The 24,052-nt window shown below is 44.2% G+C and overlaps 1 protein-coding gene across 1 annotated transcript in view; it reads right to left on the reverse strand.

Annotated features, from left to right (window-relative positions):
• The window catches only part of LOC139375498 (dorsal-ventral patterning tolloid-like protein 1), a 77,715-nt gene extending 57,496 nt beyond the window's left edge, over nucleotides 1-20,219 (reverse strand). The window contains exons 1-3 of the mRNA XM_071117329.1: nucleotides 19,928-20,219; nucleotides 15,680-15,838; nucleotides 14,044-14,115 (exon numbers count right to left, since the gene is read on the reverse strand). Coding sequence (XP_070973430.1) covers nucleotides 14,044-14,115; nucleotides 15,680-15,838; nucleotides 19,928-20,219 — 523 coding nt within the window. The remainder of the gene's footprint in view (nucleotides 1-14,043; nucleotides 14,116-15,679; nucleotides 15,839-19,927) is intronic.
• Nucleotides 20,220-24,052: the final 3,833 nt, after the last annotated feature.

The raw sequence follows: 24,052 nt of genomic DNA on the forward strand, positions 1-24,052 counted from the left end.
GTAAAGTATTCAACAATATCATATTTATTAATACTTCATCTGTGTAAAAACTATAATAATCTAATATATATATATATATATATACTAATACTACATCTGTGTAAAGACTGTAATAATATAATATATATGTATATACTCATACTACATCTGCGTAAAGACTATAATAATCTAATATATATATATATATACTAATACTACATCTGTGTAAAGACTGTAATAATATAATATATATGTATATACTCATACTACATCTGTGTAAAAACTATAACAATATAATATTTATTAAGTTAACATCTGTGTAAAGTATTTAATAATATAATATTTATTAATACTACATCTGCGTAAAGACTATAATAATATATATATATACAGTGCCTTGCGAAAGTATTCGGCCCCCTTGAACTTTGCGACCTTTTGCCACATTTCAGGCTTCAAACATAAAGATATAAAACTGTATTTTTTTGTGAAGAATCAACAACAAGTGGGACACAATCATGAAGTGGAACGACATTTATTGGATATTTCAAACTTTTTTAACAAATCAAAAACTGAAAAATTGGGCGTGCAAAATTATTCAGCCCCTTTACTTTCAGTGCAGCAAACTCTCTCCAGAAGTTCAGTGAGGATCTCTGAATGATCCAATGTTGACCTAAATGACTAATGGTGATAAATACAATCCACCTGTGTGTAATCAAGTCTCCGTATAAATGCACCTGCACTGTGATAGTCTCAGAGTTCCGTTAAAAGCGCAGAGAGCATCATGAAGAACAAGGAACACACCAGGCAGGTCCGAGATACTGTTGAAGAAGTTTAAAACCGTATTTGGATACAAAAAGATTTCCCAAGCTTTAAACATCCCAAGGAGCACTGTGCAAGCGATAATATTGAAATGGAAGGAGTATCAGACCACTGCAAATCTACCAAGACCTGGCCGTCCCTCTAAACTTTCAGCTCATACAAGGAGAAGACTGATCAGAGATGCAGCCAAGAGGCCCATGATCACTCTGGATGAACTGCAGAGATCTACAGCTGAGGTGGGAGACTCTGTCCATAGGACAACAATCAGTCGTATATTGCACAAATCTGGCCTTTATGGAAGAGTGGCAAGAAGAAAGCCATTTCTTAAAGATATCCATAAAAAGTGTCGTTTAAAGTTTGCCACAAGCCACCTGGGAGACACACCAAACATGTGGAAGAAGGTGCTCTGGTCAGATGAAACCAAAATTGAACTTTTTGGCAACAATGCAAGACGTTATGTTTGGCGTAAAAGCAACACAGCTGAACACACCATCCCCACTGTCAAACATGGTGGTGGCAGCATCATGGTTTGGGCCTGCTTTTCTTCAGCAGGGACAGGGAAGATGGTTAAAATTGATGGGAAGATGGATGGAGCCAAATACAGGACCATTCTGGAAGAAAACCTAATGGAGTCTGCAAAAGACCTGAGACTGGGACGGAGATTTGTCTTCCAACAAGACAATGATCCAAAACATAAAGCAAAATCTACAATGGAATGGTTCAAAAATAAACATATCCAGGTGTTAGAATGGCCAAGTCAAAGTCCAGACCTGAATCCAATCGAGAATCTGTGGAAAGAACTGAAAACTGCTGTTCACAAATGCTCACCATCCAACCTCACTGAGCTCGAGCTGTTTTGCAAGGAGGAATGGGAAAAAATTTCAGTCTCTCGATGTGCAAAACTGATAGAGACATACCCCAAGCGACTTACAGCTGTAATCGCAGCAAATGGTGGCGCTACAAAATATTAACTTAAGGGGGCTGAATAATTTTGCACACCCAATTTTTCAGTTTTTGATTTGTTAAAAAAGTTTGAAGTATCCAATAAATGTCATTCCACTTCATGATTGTGTCCCACTTGTTGTTGATTCTTCACAAAAAAATACAGTTTTATATCTTTATGTTTGAAGCCTGAAATGTGGCAAAAGGTCGCAAAGTTCAAGGGGGCCGAATACTTTCGCAAGGCACTGTATATATATATACTAATACTACATCTGTGTAAAGACTGTAATAATATAATATATATATATACATCTGTGTAAAAACTATAACAATATAATATTTACTAATACTACATCTGCGTAAAGACTATAATAATCTAATATATATATATATATACTAATACTACATCTGCGTAAAGACTATAATAATCTAATATATATATACTAATACTACATCTGTGTAAAGACTGTAATAATATAATATATATGTATATACTCATACTACATCTGTGTAAAAACTATAACAATATAATATTTATTAATATAACATCTGTGTAAAGTATTTAATAATATAATATGTATTAATACTACATCTGCGTAAAGACTATAATAATATATATATATATATATATATACTAATACTACATCTGTGTAAAGACTATAACAATATAATATATATATATATATATATACTAATACTACATCTGCATAAAGACTATAACAATATAATATATATATATATATATACTAATACTACATCTGTGTAAAGACTATAACAATATAATATATATATATATATATATACTAATACTACATCTGCGTAAAAACTAAAACAATATAATATATATATATACTAATACTACATCTGTGTAAAGACTGTAATAATATAATATATATATATATACATCTGTGTAAAAACTATAACAATATAATATTCTAATTCTGCGTAAAGACTATAATAATCTAATATATATATATACTAATACTACATCTGCGTAAAGACTATAATAATCTACTATATATATATACTAATACTACATCTGTGTAAAGACTATAATAATATAATATATATATATATATACTAATACTACATCTGCGTAAAGACTATAATAATCTAATATATATATATATACTAATACTACATCTGCGTAAAGACTATAATAATATAATATATATATATATATACTAATACTACATCTGCGTAAAGACTATAATAATATAATATATATATATATACTAATACTACATCTGCGTAAAGACTATAATAATCTAATATATATATATATATACTAATACTACATCTGCGTAAAGACTATAATAATCTAATATATATATATACTAATACTACATCTGTGTAAAAACTATAACAATATAATATTTACTAATACTACATCTGCGTAAAGACTATAATAATATAATATTTATTAATACTACATCTGTGTAAACACTTTTTACTCCTTTATCAATCTATACAAAATACCCCATAATGACAAAGCAAAACAGTTTCTTTGAAATGTTTGCAAAGTAATAATAATTAAACCCCGGATATATGACATTTACATCAGTATTCAGACCCTTTACTCAGTAGCACGTTTGGAGGCGATAACAGCCTTGTCTTCTTGGGTACCACGCTACAAGCTTGGCACACCTGTATTTGGGGAGTTTCTCCCATTCTTCTCTGCAGATCTTCTCAAGCTCTGTGAGGTTGGATGGGGAGCGTCGCTGCACAGCTATTTTCAGGTCTCTCCTGTGATGTTCGATCGGGTTCAAGTCCGGGCTCTGACTGGACCACTCAAGGACATTCAGAGACTTGTCCCGAAGCCACTCCTGCCTTGTCTTGGCTGTGTGCTTAGGGTCCTGTTGGAAGGTGAACCTTTTCCCCAGTCTGAGGTCCTGAGCTCTGGAGCAGGTTTTCATCAAGGACATTCAGAGACTTGTCCCTAAGCCACTGCTACGTTGTCTCTGTACTTTGTTATCCTTGACGTTGTAGCATGTCAAGTCTCTTGTCTGTGGCTAGTAGATTTTAATATACTAATAACCTATTCATTTACGGTGGATCAAATCCACAATTTCATTGTTGTGTAGTGTAAACCGGGGCTGTCCTCGGATGGGGCCACAGTGTCTCCTGACCCCTCCTGTCTCAGCCTCCAGTATTTATGCTGCAGTAGTTTATGTGTCGGGGGGTCAGTTTGTTATATCTGGAGTACTTCTCCTGTCCTATTCGGTGTCCTGTGTGAATTTAAGTGTGCTCTCTCTAATTATCTCCTTCTCTCTTTCTTTCTCTCTCTCGGAGGACCTGAGCCCTAGGACCATCTCCCTCAACTCTGTAAAAAAAAACATCTCGCTATTTGCACTTCTTGACTTGAAGTTTACTAAAGGAACCCTCTCTCTGGCTGGCCTGGGTTCTGTCCTCAGATTTCCCTCTGCAGAGTGTCTGGTCCAACCTGCTCCTCTTCCCTCTGCAGAGTGTCTGGTCCAACCTGCTCCTCTTCCCTCTGCAGAGTGTCTGGTCCAACCTGCTCCTCTTCCCTCTGCAGAGTGTCTGGTCCAACCTGCTCCTCTTCCCTCTGCAGAGTGTCTGGTCCAACCTGCTCCTCTTCCCTCTGCAGAGTGTCTGGTCCAACCTGCTCCTCTTCCCTCTGCAGAGTGTCTGGTCCAACCTGCTCCTCTTCCCTCTGCAGAGTGTCTGGTCCAACCTGCTCCTCTTCCCTCTGCAGAGTGTCTGGTCCAACCTGCTCCCTCTCCGCCTGGCTGTCAGCGGCAGCTCAACAATCCCCAACCGGTTCTCTCAATCGACCTCCACACCCGATCTACTCACACACTCACATGACTAATACATACACACTGTCCCTCTCTCCCCTTTCCTTGGCCTCTATTTCTTACATCTCTCAGAGAAAATGAGCATTTTCAGTAGTATTTCTTTACTGAACTCTGGAGAAAACTAACATTGTCGCTGGGTGAGAACATCTGACAATGTGCTCTCCCATCCATGAAACATTTTGTCTGCGGGAACTCGCTCTTTTTCACTCCGTCCACTCGTCCAAGTGCCGATTCATTTGTGGCATGATGTGAACAGTACGAACTTGTGTCACTACCAAAGTCTAATGGTTTTAAATGACTGTTTTGTATTGTCTGGAAACTCACATGTATAATTGGCTTGCAGTAGGTCTCTTAAAAAAGAGAAGCCGTACAATGTTATTAAACAGAGGTGCCTAGTTATTCTTCTTTTGTTGATATCAGGTAACATGCAACCTAACCCTGGCCCTGATATGCAATGTCTCCAAACCCCCTGCAACCTAACCCTGGCCCTGATATGTCTCCAAACCCCCTGCTACCTAACCCTGGCCCTGATATGTCTCCAAACCCCCTGCAACCTAACCCTGGCCCTGATATGTCTCCAAACCCCCTGCAACCTAACCCTGGCCCTGATATGTCTCCAAACCCCCTGCAACCTAACCCTGGCCCTGATATGTCTCCAAACCCCCTGCTACCTAACCCTGGCCCTGATATGTCTCCAACCCCCCTGCAAACTAACCCTGGCCCTGATATGTCTCCAAACCCCCTGCAACCTAACCCTGGCCCTGATATGTCTCCAAACCCCCTGCAACCTAACCCTGGCCCTGATATGCAATGTCTCCAAACCCCCTGCAACCTAACCCTGGCCCTGATATGTCTCCAAACCCCCTGCAACCTAACCCTGGCCCTAATATGCAATGTCTCCAAACCCCCTGCAACCTAACCCTGACCCTGATATGCAATGTCTCCAAACCCCCTGCAACCTAACCCTGGCCCTGATATGCAATATCTCCAAACCCCCTGCCATCTAACCCTGTTATGTCTCCAAACCCCCTGCAACCTAACCCTGGCCCTGATATGCAATGTCTCCAAACCCCCTGCAACCTAACCCTGGCACTGACATGCAATGTCTCCAATCCCCCTGCAACCTAACCCTGGCCCTGATATGCAATGTCTCCAAACCCCCTGCAACCTAACCCTGGCCCTGATATGCAATGTCTCCAAACCCCCTGCAACCTAACCCTGGCCCTGATATGCAATGTCTCCAAACCCCCTGCAACCTAACCCTGGCCCTGATATGCAATGTCTCCAAACCCCCTGCAACCTAACCCTGGCCCTGATATGCAATGTCTCCAAACCCCCTGCAACCTAACCCTGGCCCTGATATGCAATGTCTCCAAACCCCCTGCAACCTAACCCTGGCCCTGATATGCAATGTCTCCAAACCCCCTGCAACCTAACCCTGGCCCTGATATGCAATGTCTCCAAACCCCCTGCAACCTAACCCTGGCCCTGATATGTCTCCAAACCCCCTGCAACCTAACCCTGGCCCTGAAATGTCTCCAAACCCCCTGCAACCTAACCCTGGCCCTGATATGAAATGTCTCCAAACCCCCTGCAACCTAACCCTGGCCCTGATATGCAATATTTCCAAACCCCCTGCAACCTAACCCTGGCCCTGATATGCAATGTCTCCAAACCCCCTGCAACCTAACCCTGGCCCTGATATGTCTCCAAACCCCCTGCAACCTAACCCTGGCCCTGATATGTCTCCAAACCCCCTGCAACCTAACCCTGGCCCTGATATACAATGTCTCCAAACCCCCTGCAACCTAACCCTGGCCCTGAAATGTCTCCAAACCCCCTGCAACCTAACCCTGGCCCTGACATGCAATGTCTCCAAACCCCCTGCAACCTAACCCTGACCCTGATATGCAATGTCTCCAAACCCCCTGCAACCTAACCCTGGCCCTGATATGCAATGTCTCCAAACCCCCTGCAACCTAACCCTGGCCCTGATATGCAATGTCTCCAAACCCCCTGCAACCTAACCCTGGCACTGACATGCAATGTCTCCAATCCCCCTGCAACCTAACCCTGAACCTGATATGCAATGTCTCCAAACCCCCTGCAACCTAACCCTGGCCCTGATATGCAATGTCTCCAAACCCCCTGCAACCTAACCCTGGCCCTGATATGCAATGTCTCCAAACCCCCTGCAACCTAACCCTGGCCCTGATATGTCTCCAAACCCCCTGCAACCTAACCCTGGCCCTGAAATGTCTCCAAACCCCCTGCAACCTAACCCTGGCCCTGATATGCAATGTCTCCAAACCCCCTGCAACCTAACCCTGGCCCTGATATGCAATATTTCCAAACCCCCTGCAACCTAACCCTGGCCCTGATATGCAATGTCTCCAAACCCCCTGCAACCTAACCCTGGCCCTGATATGCAATATTTCCAAACCCCCTGCAACCTAACCCTGGCCCTGATATGCAATGTCTCCAAACCCCCTGCAACCTAACCCTGGCCCTGATATGTCTCCAAACCCCCTGCAACCTAACCCTGGCCCTGATATGAAATGTCTCCAAACCCCCTGCAACCTAACCCTGGCCCTGATATGCAATATTTCCAAACCCCCTGCAACCTAACCCTGGCCCTGATATGCAATGTCTCCAAACCCCCTGCAACCTAACCCTGGCCCTGATATGTCTCCAAACCCCCTGCAACCTAACCCTGGCCCTGATATGTCTCCAAACCCCCTGCAACCTAACCCTGGCCCTGATATACAATGTCTCCAAACCCCCTGCAACCTAACCCTGGCCCTGAAATGTCTCCAAACCCCCTGCAACCTAACCCTGGCCCTGACATGCAATGTCTCCAAACCCCCTGCAACCTAACCCTGACCCTGATATGCAATGTCTCCAAACCCCCTGCAACCTAACCCTGGCCCTGATATGCAATGTCTCCAAACCCCCTGCAACCTAACCCTGGCCCTGATATGCAATGTCTCCAAACCCCCTGCAACCTAACCCTGGCACTGACATGCAATGTCTCCAATCCCCCTGCAACCTAACCCTGAACCTGATATGCAATGTCTCCAAACCCCCTGCAACCTAACCCTGGCCCTGATATGCAATGTCTCCAAACCCCCTGCAACCTAACCCTGGCCCTGATATGCAATGTCTCCAAACCCCCTGCAACCTAACCCTGGCCCTGATATGTCTCCAAACCCCCTGCAACCTAACCCTGGCCCTGAAATGTCTCCAAACCCCCTGCAACCTAACCCTGGCCCTGATATGCAATGTCTCCAAACCCCCTGCAACCTAACCCTGGCCCTGATATGCAATATTTCCAAACCCCCTGCAACCTAACCCTGGCCCTGATATGCAATGTCTCCAAACCCCCTGCAACCTAACCCTGGCCCTGATATGTCTCCAAACCCCCTGCAACCTAACCCTGGCCCTGATATACAATGTCTCCAAACCCCCTGCAACCTAACCCTGGCCCTGAAATGTCTCCAAACCCCCTGAAACCTAACCCTGGCCCTGAAATGTCTCCAAACCCCCTGCAACCTAACCCTGGCCCTGACATGCAATGTCTCCAAACCCCCTGCAACCTAACCCTGACCCTGATATGCAATGTCTCCAAACCCCCTGCAACCTAACCCTGGCCCTGATATGCAATGTCTCCAAACCCCCTGCAACCTAACCCTGGCCCTGATATGCAATGTCTCCAAACCCCCTGCAACCTAACCCTGGCCCTGATATATAATGTCTCCAAACCCCCTGCAACCTAACCCTGGCCCTGATATGCAATGTCTCCAAACCCCCTGCAACCTAACCCTGGCCCTGATATGTCTCCAAACCCCCTGCAACCTAACCCTGGCCCTGATATGCAATGTCTCCAAACCCCCTGCAACCTAACCCTGGCCCTGATATGCAATGTCTCCAAACCCCCTGCAACCTAACCGTGGCCCTGATATGCAATGTCTCCAAACCCCCTGCAACCTAACCCTGGCCCTGATATGCAATGTCTCCAAACCCCCTGCAACCTAACCCTGGCCCTGATATGCAATGTCTCCAAACCCCCTGCAACCTAACCCTGGCCCTGATATGTCTCCAAACCCCCTGCAACCTAACCCTGGCCCTGAAATGTCTCCAAACCCCCTGCAACCTAACCCTGGCCCTGATATGCAATGTCTCCAAACCCCCTGCAACCTAACCCTGGCCCTGATATGCAATGTCTCCAAACCCCCTGCAACCTAACCCTGGCCCTGATATGCAATGTCTCCAAACCCCCTGCAACCTAACCCTGGCCCTGATATGCAATGTCTCCAAACCCCCTGCAACCTAACCCTGGCCCTGATATGTCTCCAAACCCCCTGCAACCTAACCCTGGCCCTGATATACAATGTCTCCAAACCCCCTGCAACCTAACCCTGGCCCTGAAATGTCTCCAAACCCCCTGCTACCTAACCCTGACCCTGATATGCAATGTCTCCAAACCCCCTGCAACCTAACCCTGGCCCTGATATACAACGTCTCCAAACCCCCTGCAACGTAACCCTGGCCCTGAAATGTCTCCAAACCCCCTGCAACCTAACCCTGACCCTGATATGTCTCCAAACCCCCTGCAACCTAACCCTGGCCCTGATATGCAATATCTCCAAACCCCCTGCAACCTAACCCTGGCCCTGATATGCAATATCTCCAAACCCCCTGCAACCTAACCCTGACCCTGATATGTCTCCAAACCCCCTGCAACCTAACCCTGGCCCTGATATGCAATATCTCCAAACCCCCTGCAACCTAACCCTGGCCCTGATATGCAATGTCTCCAAACCCCCTGCAACCTAACCCTGGCCCTGATATGTCTCCAGACCCCCTGCAACCTAACCCTGGCCCTGATATGTCTCCAGACCCCCTGCAACCTAACCCTGGCCCTGATATGTCTCCAAACCCCCTGCAACCTAACCCTGGCCCTGAAATGTCTCCAAACCCCCTGCAACCTAACCCTGACCCTGATATGTCTCCAAACCCCCTGCAACCTAACCCTGGCCCTGATATGCAATATCTCCAAACCCCCTGCAACCTAACCCTGGCCCTGAAATGTCTCCAAACCCCCTGCAACCTAACCCTGGCCCTGATATGCAATGTCTCCCAACCCCCTGCAACCTAACCCTGGCCCTGATATGCAATGTCTCCAAACCCCCTGCAACCTAACCCTGGCCCTGATATGCAATATCTCCAAACCCCCTGCAACCTAACCCTGGCCCTGATATGTCTCCAAACCCCCTGCAACCTAACCCTGGCCCTGATATACAATGTCTCCAAACCCCCTGCAACCTAACCCTGGCCCTGAAATGTCTCCAAACCCCCTGCAACCTAACCCTGACCCTGATATACAATATCTCCAGACCCCCTGCAACCTAACCCTGGCCCTGATATGCAATGTCTCCAAACCCCCTGCAACCTAACCCTGGCCCTGATATACAATGTCTCCAAACCCCCTGCAACCTAACCCTGGCCCTGATATGTCTCCAAACCTCCTGCAACCTAACCCTGGCCCTGATATGCAATGTCTCCAGACCCCCTGCAACCTAACCCTGGCCCTGATATGCAATGTCTCCAAACCCCCTGCAACCTAACCCTGGCCCTGATATGCAATGTCTCCAAACCCCCTGCAACCTAACCCTGGCCCTGAAATGTCTCCAAACCCCTGCAACCTAACCCTGACCCTGATATGTCTCCAAACCCCCTGCAACCTAACCCTGGCCCTGATATGCAATGTCTCCAGACCCCCTGCAACCTAACCCTGGCCCTGATATGCAATGTCTCCAAACCCCCTGCAACCTAACCCTGGCCCTGATATGTCTCCAAACCCCCTGCAACCTAACCCTGGCCCTGATATGTCTCCAAACCCCCTGCAACCTAACCCTGACCCTGATATGTCTCCAAACCCCCTGCAACCTAACCCTGGCCCTGATATGCAATGTCTCCAGACCCCCTGCAACCTAACCCTGGCCCTGATATGCAATGTCTCCAAACCCCCTGCAACCTAACCCTGGCCCTGATATGTCTCCAAACCCCCTGCAACCTAACCCTGGCCCTGATATGTCTCCAAACCCCCTGCAACCTAACCCTGGCCCTGATATGTCTCCAAACCCCCTGCAACCTAACCCTGGCCCTGATATGTCTCCAAACCCCCTGCAACCTAACCCTGACCCTGATATGTCTCCAAACCCCCTGCAACCTAACCCTGGCCCTGATATGTTTTGGTATTTTTAATTTAAACGTACGCAGCCTGTTGTCAAACATTGATGAGGTTTAGGATTTGGGCTAAATCCACTGATGCTGATGTAATTGTGTTTTCTGAAACCTGGCTCAGCAAGTCTGTTTTTGATAAGGATTTGTATAAATGGTTACAATGTGTATCGCACTGATCGAGTTTAGAAAGGTGGGGTTGTGGACAAATATGTAAAGACTAAATTCCCTGTAAGTGTGGCTATATATGTAAAGACTAAATTCCCTGTAAGTGTGGCTATATATGTAAAGACTACATTCCCTGTAAGTGTGGCTATATATGTAAAGACTACATTCCCTGTAAGTGTGGCTATATGTGTAAAGACTACATTCCCTGTAAGTGTGGCTATATATGTGTAAAGACTACATTCCCTGTAAGTGTGGCTATATATGTAAAGACTAAATTCCCTGTAAGTGTGGCTATATGTGTAAAGACTACATTCCCTGTAAGTGTGGCTATATGTGTAAAGACTAAATTCCCTGTAAGTGTGGCTATATGTGTAAAGACTAAATTCCCTGTAAGTGTGGCTATATATGTAAAGACTACATTCCCTGTAAGTGGGGCTGTGTAAAGACTACATTCCCTGTAAGTGTGGCTATATATGTAAAGACTAGATTCCCTGTAAGTGTGGCTATATATGTAAAGACTACATTCCCTGTAAGTGTGGCTATATATGTAAAGACTAAATTCCCTGTAAGTGTGGCTATATATGTAAAGACTAAATTCCCTGTAAGTGTGGCTATATATGTAAAGACTAAATTCCCTGTAAGTGTGGCTATATATGTAAAGACTAAATTCCCTGTAAGTGTGGCTATATATGTAAAGACTAAATTCCCTGTAAGTGTGGCTATATATGTAAACACTAAATTCCCTGTAAGTGTGGCTATATATGTAAAGACTAAATTCCCTGTAAGTGTGGCTATATATGTAAAGACTAAATTCCCTGTAAGTGTGGCTATATATGTAAAGACTAAATTCCCTGTAAGTGTGGCTATATATGTAAAGACTAAATTCCCTGTAAGTGTGGGAAAGTCTGAAACTATTTGTAAACAGTTGGAATTTCTTGCTTTGACTCTTGAGGTTTCAAAGGGTCTCTAACTGTGATTGGCTGTTATAGACCCCGCCTCTGCTCTCTGTATCTGTGATTGGCTGTTATAGACCCCCCCTGCTCTCTGTATCTGTGTTGGCTGTTATAGACCCCCCTCTGCTCTCTGTATCTGTGATTGGCTGTTATAGACCCCCCCCCTCTGCTCTCTGAATCTGTGAATAGCTGTTATAGACCCCCCCCCCCCCCTCTGCTCTCTGTATCTGTGATTGGCTGTTATAGACCCCCTCTGCTCTCTGTATCTGTGATTGGCTGTTATAGGCCCCCCTCTGCTCTCTGTATCTGTGATTGGCTGTTATAGACCCCCCCTCTGCTCTCTGTATCAGTGATTGGCTGTGATTGGCTGTTATAGACCCCTTCTCTAGTCACTCGTAGGCTCAGTCACTGGTATACTTTTATTTACAAAGCCATTTTGGGATTACTACCTTTTTATTTGGCCATTTTTATTGTTCAGAAATGTGGTGTCTCTCTTCGTTCACTGGACTTTATCCTGCTAACTGTTCCAAATGTCCGAACTGAATTTGGTAAAAGGGCTTTTATGTCCTCTGCGCCATCGTCTTGGAACGCCTTACAACATTTTTAAATCATTGATGAAGGATTTTGAGGCTGATTCCCTGACCTGTCAATGTCTTTAATTAGCTGTTTTATGGTTTTGTTATACTCTTGTGAATTCTCTGTTTTTTTTTACTAGATTACCAGTAGTTTTTCATGTCGTCTGTCTGTAATTGTGTAATGACTTGGTGCTTCCTGTCTCGGCCAGGACGCTCTTGAAAAAGAGATGGTTGTCCTTCTGGAAGGTTCTCCCGTCTCCACAGAGGAACTCTGGAGCTCTGTCAGAGTGACCATCAGGTTCTTGGTCATCTCCCTGACCAAGGCCCTTCTCCTCCGGTTGCTCAGTTTGTCCATGCAGCCAGCTCTAGGAAGAGTCTTGGTGGTTCATTTTTTAGTACCCTTCCCCAGATCTGTGCTTCAACACAATCCCGTCTCGAAGCTCTACGGACATTTCCTTCGACCTCATGACTTGGTTTTTGCTCTGACATGCACTGTCAACTGTGGGACCTTATATAGACAGGTGTGTGCCTTTCCAAATCATGTCCAATCAATTTAATTTACCACAGGTGGACTCCAATCAAGTTGTAGAAACATCTCAAGAGCTCCCTAGTGGTGCAGCGGTCTAAGGCACTGCGTCTCAGTGCTAGAGGCATCACTACAGAAACCCAGGTTCGAATCACAACCGGCCATGTTTGGGGCGGCAGGGTAGCCTAGTGGTTAGAGCGGTGGACTAGTTCAAATCCCCAAGCTGACGAGGTCGTTCTGTCGTTCAGCTAATTTGGAAAAAAGTTTGGCGTTGTAAGTGACTGCATTTTCCGGTCTTTTTCTTAGCCAAACGTGATGAACAAAACGGAGCTATTTCGTCTACGCAAATAATATTTTTGGAAAAGAGTCTCGTCATTGAAAACATCCGAAGTTCTTCAAAGGTAAATAATTTTATTTGAATGCTTTTCCTGTTTTTGTGAAAATGTTTCCTGCTGAATGCTAGGCTTAATGCTATGCTAGCTATCAATACTCTTACACAAATGCTTGTGTAGCTTTGGTTGAAAAGCATATTTTGAAAATCTGAGATGTCAGTGTTGTTAACAAAAGGCTAAGCTTGTGTTTTAATATATTTATTTAATTTCATTTGCGATTTTCATGAAACGTTGCGTTATGGTAATGAGCTTGAGGCTATGATTACGCTCCCGGATACGGGATTGCTCGTCGCTAGAGGTTAACTGACTCGCCTAGTTAAATAAATAAATGATCAAATGGGAACAATTTCGAGTCTCATAGGGTCTGAATAATTATGTAAAAAAGTTATTAGTGTTTTTTATTATTTTACTAAATTTGCCAAAAATAAACTAAACTTTCCCAAAAACCTGTTTTCACTTTGTCTTTATGCTTTATTGACGAGGGATTTAATGTATTTAATCCATTTTAATCCATTTTACGTAATAAAATGTCAAGGGGTCTGAATGCTAGTTTACTATGAAGCTACAGTAGCCGTTGCCTTGGTAACCAGGTGTGTAGTGCGTTGCCTTGGTAACCAGGTGTCGTACCGAAGCCAAACCTCCGTATTTTGTCCAGGAGGAGGAGGAACAATCCCTTCTTCTTGGAGATTATATGTTCCTCTACACCCCATAGATACACACACACACACACACACACACACACACACACACACACACACACACACACACACACACACACGATTATATTAGATTATTAGATTATATCTTCTCGATTTATTTCATAGCTCTCTCTCTGAATCAGTGTTTTCCACTAACGCCGGTTGTCGGTTATATACCCTCTCTCTCTTTCTCTCTCTCGGGTCCTGTCTCTCTCTCTCTCTCTGTCTCTCTCTCTCTCTCTCTCTCTGTCTCTCTCTCTCTCTCTCTCTCTCTCTGTCTCTCTCTCTCTCTGTCTGTCTCTCTGTCTCTCTCTCTCTGTCTCTCTCTCTCTCTCTCTCTCTCTCTCTCTCTCTCTCTCTCTCACGCCGGCTAATCTAATCTTTAGTAGTGAAGTAAAAGTAAAAGTTGTCAAAAATATAAATATTTAAAGTTAAGATACAGATAAAACGACTAAAGTACTTTAGATACTACAGACCTCTATCCTGAACAACTAACAATACACTGAATTCAGATTCAGATTCAGAATTCATTCCCTCATTGAAATAGTAAAAATAATAATACCACAACAAATGTTTCCAATCTGGAAATTAAATAAAGTGACTGTGTGTATTATATGACTGTGTGTATTATATGACTGTGTGTATTATATGACTGTGTGTATTATATGGCTGTGTGTATTATATGACTGTGTGTATTATAGGACTGTGTGTATTATATGACTGTGTGTATTATATGACTGTGTGTATTATATGACTGTGTGTATTATATGACTGTGTGTATTATATGACTGTGTGTATTATATGACTGTGTGCATTATATGACTGTGTGTATTATATGACTGTGTGTATTATATGACTGTGTGAGGGGGAGGGGCATGGTGTTGATTGACAGATGTATTGAAGGCATTTGGTTGATTCCCTCTCCTCTCATCCCTCCCTCCCTCTCTCCTTCCCTCTCCTCTCATCCCTCCCTCCATCTCTCCTTTCCTCTCCTCTCATCCCTCCCTCCCTCTCTCCTTCCCTCTCCTCCTCTCCTCTCCCTCCCTCTCTCCTTCCCTCTCCTCTCATCTCTCCCTCCCTCTCTCCTTCCCTCTCCTCTCATCCCTCCCTCCCTCTCTCCTTCCCTCTCCTCTCATCCCTCCCTCCATCTCTCCTTCCCTCTCCTCTCATCCCTCACTCCCTCTCTCCTTCCCTCTCCTCTCATCCCTCCCTCCCTCTCTCCTTCCCTCTCCTCTCATCTCTCCCTCCCTCTCTCCTTCCCTCTCCTCTCCTCTCCCTCCCTCTCTCCTTCCCTCTCCTCTCATCCTTCCCTCCCTCTCTCCTTCCCTCTCCTCTCATCCTTCCCTCCCTCTCTCCTTCCCTCTCCTCTCATCCTTCCCTCTCCTCTCATCCCTCCCTCCCTCTCTCCTTCCCTCTCCTCTTATCCCTCCCTCAGACAGACAAGGCTACAGACAGACAGACAGACAGACAGACAGACAGACAGACAGACAGACAGACAGACAGACAGACAGGGAAGGAGGCAGACAGACAGACAGGGAAGGAGGCAGACAGACAAAAAGACTCACCAGTCGTTTGTCCTTGTCTGGAGTGTGTGTGAGTGTGTGTGTGAGAGTGTGTGTGAGTGTGTGAGGGAGTGTGTGTGTGTTGTGTCACGTCTATTGTCCTGTCGATCTGAAACATCCGCAGATCCTCCTCGTCCAACGCAATGTCTCCCCAAAACGCAACTGAAAAGAAAAATCTTCATCATCACCATCACCATCATACCCATCAGCACCTTCATCATTACATCATCACCCCCAACATCCCATCATTACCATCATCCCCATCATCACATCATTACCATCATACCCAACATCATTTCCATAATGACCATCATCCCATCATCTCCATCATTACCATCATAACATCATCTCAGAAATGACCATCATCCCATCATACCCTCATACCATCATCTCCATAATGACCATCATCCCATCATACCCTCATAACATCATCTACATAATGACCATCATCACATCATACCCTCATACCATCATCTCCATAATGACCATCATCACATCATATCATTACCATCATCTCCATAATGACCATCATCACATCATATCATTACCATCATCTCCATAATGACCATCATCCCATCATACCCTCATAACATCATCTACATAATGACCATCATCCCATCATACCCTCATAACATCATCTATATAATGACCATCATCCCATCATCTCCATCATTACCATCATAACATCATCTCAGAAATGACCATCATCCCATCATACCCTCATACCATCATCTCCATAATGACCATCATCCCATCATACCCTCATAACATCATCTACATAATAACCATCATCACATCATACCCTCATACCATCATCTCCATAATGACCATCATCACATCATACCCTCATACCATCATCTCCATAATGACCATCATCACATCATATCATTACCATCATACCATCATCTCCATAATGACCATCATCACATCATATCATTACCATCATACCATCATCCCCATCATCACATCATTACCATCATACCCAACATCATTTCCATAATGACCATCATCCCATCATCTCCATCATTACCATCATAACATCATCTCAGAAATGACCATCATCCCATCATACCCTCATACCATCATCTCCATAATGACCATCATCACATCATACCCTCATACCATCATCTCCATAATGACCATCATCACATCATATCATTACCATCATACCATCATCTCCATAATGACCATCATCACATCATATCATTACCATCATACCATCATCCCCATCATCACATCATTACCATCATACCCAACATCATTTCCATAATGACCATCATCCCATCATCTCCATCATTACCATCATAACATCATCTCAGAAATGACCATCATCCCATCATACCCTCATACCATCATCTCCATAATAACCATCATCTCCATCATACCCTCATAACATCATCTCCATAATGACCATCATCTCCATCATCACATCATACCATCATCTCCATAATGACCATCATCCCATCATACCCTCATAACATCATCTCCATAATGACCATCATCACATCATATCATTACCATCATCCCCATCATCACATCATTACCATCATACCCAACATCATTTCCATAATGACCATCATCCCATCATCTCCATCATTACCATCATAACATCATCTCAGAAATGACCATCATCCCATCATACCCTCATACCGTCATCTCCATAATAACCATCATCTCCATCATACCCTCATAACATCATCTCCATAATGACCATCATCCCATCATACCATCATACCATCATCTCCATAATGACCATCATCCCATCATACCCTCATAACATCATCTCCATCATACCATCATCTCCATAATGACCATCATCTCCATCATACCCTCATAACATCATCTCCATCATACCATCATACCATCATCTCCATAATAACCATCATCTCCATCATACCCAACATCATATCCATAATGACCATCATCCCATCATACCATCATACCATCATCTCCATAATGACTATCATCACATCATATCATTACCATCATATCATCATCTCCATAATGACCATCATCTTCATAATGACCATCATCCCATCATACCCTCATAACATCATCTCCATAATGACCATCATCACATCATATCATCATACCATCATCTCCATAATGACCATCATACCATCATACCCTCATACCATCATCTCCATAATGACCATCATCACATCATATCATTACCATCATACCATCATCTCCATAATGACCATCATCACATCATATCATTACCATCATCTACATAATAACCATCATCACATCATACCATCATACATCATCTCCATAATGACCATCATCACATCATATCCTCATACCATCATCTCCATAATGACCATCATCACATCATATCCTCATACCATCATCTCCATAATGACCATCATCTCATCATACCACCATCTCCATAATAACCATCATCTCCATCATACCCTCATACCATCATCTCCATAATAACCATCATCTCCATCATACACTCATACCATCATCTCCATAATAACCATCATCACATCATACCATCATACCATCATCTCCATAATGACCATCATCCCATCATACCCTCATACCATCATCTCCATAATGACCATCATCCCATCATACCCTCATACCATCATCTCCATAATGACCATCATCTCCATCATACCCTCATACCATCATCTCCATAATGACCATCATCACATCATACCATCATTACATCATCTCCATAATGACCATCATCACATCATACCATCATCTCCATAATGACCATCATCACATCATATCATCATACCATCATCTCCATAATGACCATCATCTCCATAATGACCATCATACCATCATCTCCATAATGACCATCATCACATCATACCATCATTACATCATCTCCATAATGACCATCATCACATCATACCATCATCTCCATAATAACCATCATCACATCATACCATCATACCATCATCTCCATAATGACCATCATCTCCATCATACCCTCATACCATCATCTCCATAATGACCATCATCCCCTCATCACATCATACCATCATCTCCATAATGACCATCATCACATCATACCATCATACCATCATCTCCATAATGACCATCATCACATCATACCATCATTACCATCATCACATCATACCATCATTACCATCATCTCCATAATGACCATCATCACATCATACCATCATCTCCATAATGACCATCATCACATCATACCATCATACCATCATCTCCATAATGACCATCATCACATCATACCATCATCTCCATAATAACCATCATCACATCATACCATCATACCATCATCTCCATAATGACCATCATCACATCATACCATCATCTCCATAATAACCATCATCACATCATACCATCATACCATCATCTCCATAATAACCATCATCTCCATCATACCCTCATACCATCATCTCCATAATAACCATCATCCCATCATACCATCATACCATCATCTCCATAATGACCATCATCCCATCATCTCCATCATTACCAACATCATCACATCATTACCATCATACCATCATCTCCATAATGACCATCATCACATCATACCCTCATACCATCATCTCCATAATGACCATCATCACATCATACCATCATACCCATCATCTCCATAATGACCATCATCCCATCATCTCCATCATTACCAACATCATCACATCATTACCATCATACCCATCATCTCCATAATGACCATCATCCCATCATCTCCATCATTACCAACATCATCACATCATTACCATCATACCCATCATCTCCATAATGACCATCATCCCATCATCTCCATCATTACCAACATCATCACATCATTACCATCATACCCATCATCTCCATAATGACCATCATCCCATCATCTCCATCATTACCAACATCATCACATCATTACCATCATACCCATCATCTCCATAATGAACATCATCCCATCATCTCCATCATTACCAACATCATCACATCATTACCATCATACCCATCATCTCCATAATGACCATCATCCCATCATCTCCATCATTACCAACATCATCACATCATTACCATCATACCCATCATCTCCATAATGACCATCATCCCATCATCTCCATCATTACCAACATCCTCCCATCATCATCATCCACATCATAATCCTCATCATTCCATTCATCCCCATCATCCAAATCACCATCATCATTACCATCATCTCCATAATGACCATCATCCCATCATACCCTCATACATCATCTCCATCATTACCAACATCATCCCATCAATACCATCATCCCATCTTCCCCATCACACCATCATACCCATCAATACCATCAGCATCCCTATCATCCCCGTCATAATCACCATCATCATCATCATCATCATCATCATCCCCATCATCAAACCCCTCATCCCCATCCCCCATAATTACCATCATCATCCCCATCATCATACCATTCATCATCCACATCATCTCCATCAACCTCATCATCCCCGTCATCCCCTCCATCATACCATTCATCATCCCCATCATCCACATCCTCTCCATCATCTCCATCAACCTCATCATCCCCATCATCCCCACCATAAGCACCATCATCCCCATCATCCCACAAGCACCATCATTACCATCATCATCCTCATTATACCCATAATACCAATCATCCCCATCATCCCATCATACCCATCATCCCCACCATCATACCCATTATCATCCCCAGCATCCCCACAATCGTACCCATCATCCCCACCATCATCCCCACTGTCATCCCCACTGTCATCCCCACCGTCATCCCCATCACCCCCTCCATCATCCCCATCATCCCCTCCATCATACCCAACATCATACCCATCATCTCCATCATCCCCATCATCTCCATCATCCCCACCATCATACCCATTATTATCCCCAACATCATACCCATTATCATCCCCTCCATCATCCCCATCATCTCCATCATCTCCATCATCTCCATCATCCCCACCATCATACCCATTATCATCCCCTCCATCATCCCCATCATCTCCATCATCCCCATCATCTCCATCATCTCCATCATCCCCACCATCATACCCATTATCATCCCCTCCATCATCCCCATCATCTCCATCACCTCCATCATCCCCATCATCTCCATCATCCCCACCATCATACCCATTATTATCCCCACCATCATACCCATCATTATCCCCATCATCATACCCATCATCTCCATCATACCCATCACCCCCTCCATCATACCCATTATCATCCGCTCCATCATACCCATCATTATCCCCATCATCATACCCATCATCTCCATCATACCCATCACCCCCTCCATCATACCCATTATCATCCCCTCCATCATACCCATCACCCCCTCCATCATACCCATTATCATCCCCTCCATCATACCCATCACCCCATCATCATACCCACCGTCATCCCCATCATCATACCCACCGTCATTCCCATTATCATCCCAGACATCATACCATTCATCATCCCCATCATCCCCATCAACTCTATCAACCTCATCATCCCCGTCATCCCCACCATAAGCACCATCATCCCCGTCATCCCCACCATCATCCAAAAAGCACCAAAATTACGATCAACATCCTCATCATACCCATAATCCCCATCATACCCATAATCCCCATCATACCCATAATCCCCATCATCACATCACCATCATCATTACCATAATCCTCAACATCATCCTCATCCCCATCATCATCCCCATCATAGCCATCATCCCCACCATAATCACCATAATCATCATCATCATCCTCATCCACATCCCCATCATCACCATCATCCCCATCATTACCATCATCAAATACATCATCCCCATCATCTCAATCATCCCCATCATCCCCGTAATCACTATCATCTCCATCATCTCCATCATCTCCATCATTCCTATCATCCCCATCATCGCCATCATCCCCATCATCACACCCATCATTCCCACCATCATACCCACGGTCATCCCCATCATCATCCCCACCGTCATCCCCATCATCCCCACCTTCATTCCCATCATCATCCCCACCATCATCCCCATCAACCTCATCATCCCCGTCATCCCCACCATCCTCTCCATCAATCCCATCCCCAACATCATCCCCATCATCATCTCAATCATCCCCACCATCATCAACATAATCACTATTATCTCCATCATCCCCATCATTTCTATCGTCTCCAACATCTCCATCAGCCCCATCATTCTCATCATCCCACAAGCACCATCATCATCACCATCTTCACCATCATCATCCTCATCCCCATCATCATCCCCATCATTCATATCATCCCCATCATTACCTTCATCATCATCCCCATCATTACCATCATCACCATCATTCCCATCACCACCATCAGCATCGTCATCATCATCCCCATCATTACCATAATCACCATAATCACCATCATCATCCTCATCCCCATCATCTCCATCATCCCCATCATCTCCATCATCCCCGTCATAATCACCATCATCCCCATCCCCCATAATTACCATCATCATCCCCATCATCATACCATTCATCATCCACATCATATCCATCAACCTCATCATCCCCATCATCCCCACCATAAGCACTATCATCCCCATCATCCCACAAGCACCATCATTACCATCATCATCCTCATTATACCCATAATACAAATCATCACCATCATCCCATCATACCCATCATCCCCACCATCATACCCATTATCATCCCCATCATCCCCACCATCGTACCCATCATCCCCACCATCATACCCACTGTCATCCCCATCACCCCCTCCATCATCCCCATCATCTCCATCATCCCCATCACCTCCATCATCCCCACCATCATACCCATTATTATCCCCAACATCATACCCATTATCATCCTCTCCATCATCCCCATCATCTCCATCATCTCCATCATCCCCACCATCATACCCATTATCATCCCCTCCATCATACCCATCATTATCCCCAACATCATACCCATCATACCCATTATCATCCCCTCCATCATACCCATCACCCCCTCCATCATACCCACCGTCAACCCCATCATCATCCCCAATGTCATCCCCATCATCATCCCCACCGTCATTCCCATTACCATCCCAGACATCATACCATTCATCATCCCCATCATCCCCATCAACTCTATCAACCTCATCATCCCCGTCATCCCCACCATAAGCACCATCATCCCATCATCCAAAAAGCACCAAAATTACCATCAACATCCTCATCATACCCATAATCCCCATCATCACATCACCATCATCATTACCATAATCCTCATCATCATCATCCCCATCATTTCTATCATCCCCATCATAGCCATCATCCCCACCATAATCACCATAATAATCATCATCATCATCATCATCCACATCCCCATCATCACCATCATCCCCATCATTACCATCATCAAATACATCATCCCCATCATCTCCATCATCCCCATCATCCCCGTAATCACTATCATCTCCATCATCGCCATCATCCCCACCATCATACCTATCATCCCCATCATCCCATTATCATCCCCATCATTCCCACCATCATACCCATCATCCCCACGATCATCCCCACCATCATACCCATCACCCCACCATCATACCCATTATCATCCCCACTATCACACCCATCATCCCCACCATCATACCCACGGTCATCCCCATCATCATCCCCACCGTCATCCCCATCATCATCCCCACCGTCATTCCCATCATCATCCCCATCATCCCCACCATCATCCCCATCATCATCTCAATCATCCCCACCATCATCATTATTATCTCCATCATCCCCATCATTTCTATCGTCTCCAACATCTCCATCAGCCCCATCATACTCATCATCCCACAAGCACCATCATCACCATCATCATCACCATCTTCACCATCATCATCCTCATCCCCATCATCATCCCAATCATTCCTATCATCCCCATCATTACCTTCACCATCATCCCCATCATTACCATCATCACCATAATTCCCATCACCACCATCAGCATCGTCATCATCATCCCCATCATTACCATAATCACCATAATCACCATCATCATCCTCATCCCCATCATCTCCATCATCATCCCCATCATCTCCATCATCTCCATCATCCCCATCATCCCCATCATCCCCATCATCTCCATCATCTCCATCATCCCCATCATCTCCATCATCATCCCCATCATTCCCATCATTACTATCATCCCCATCATGTCCATTAGCTCTGACAAATTGAAAACCCTAGTCATTGGTGACTCCATTTACCCGCAGTATTAGACTTAAAACGAATCATCCAGCGATCATACACTGTTTACCAGGGCTACCGACGTTAAGGCTAATCTGAAGATGGTGCTGGCTAAAGCTAAAACTGGCGAGTGTAGAGAGTATAGGGATATTGTTATCCACATCGGCACCAATGATGTTAGAATGAAACAGTCAGA

Source organism: Oncorhynchus clarkii, chromosome 19 (genome assembly GCF_045791955.1).
Source record: "Oncorhynchus clarkii lewisi isolate Uvic-CL-2024 chromosome 19, UVic_Ocla_1.0, whole genome shotgun sequence".
Taxonomy (NCBI): domain Eukaryota; kingdom Metazoa; phylum Chordata; class Actinopteri; order Salmoniformes; family Salmonidae; genus Oncorhynchus; species Oncorhynchus clarkii.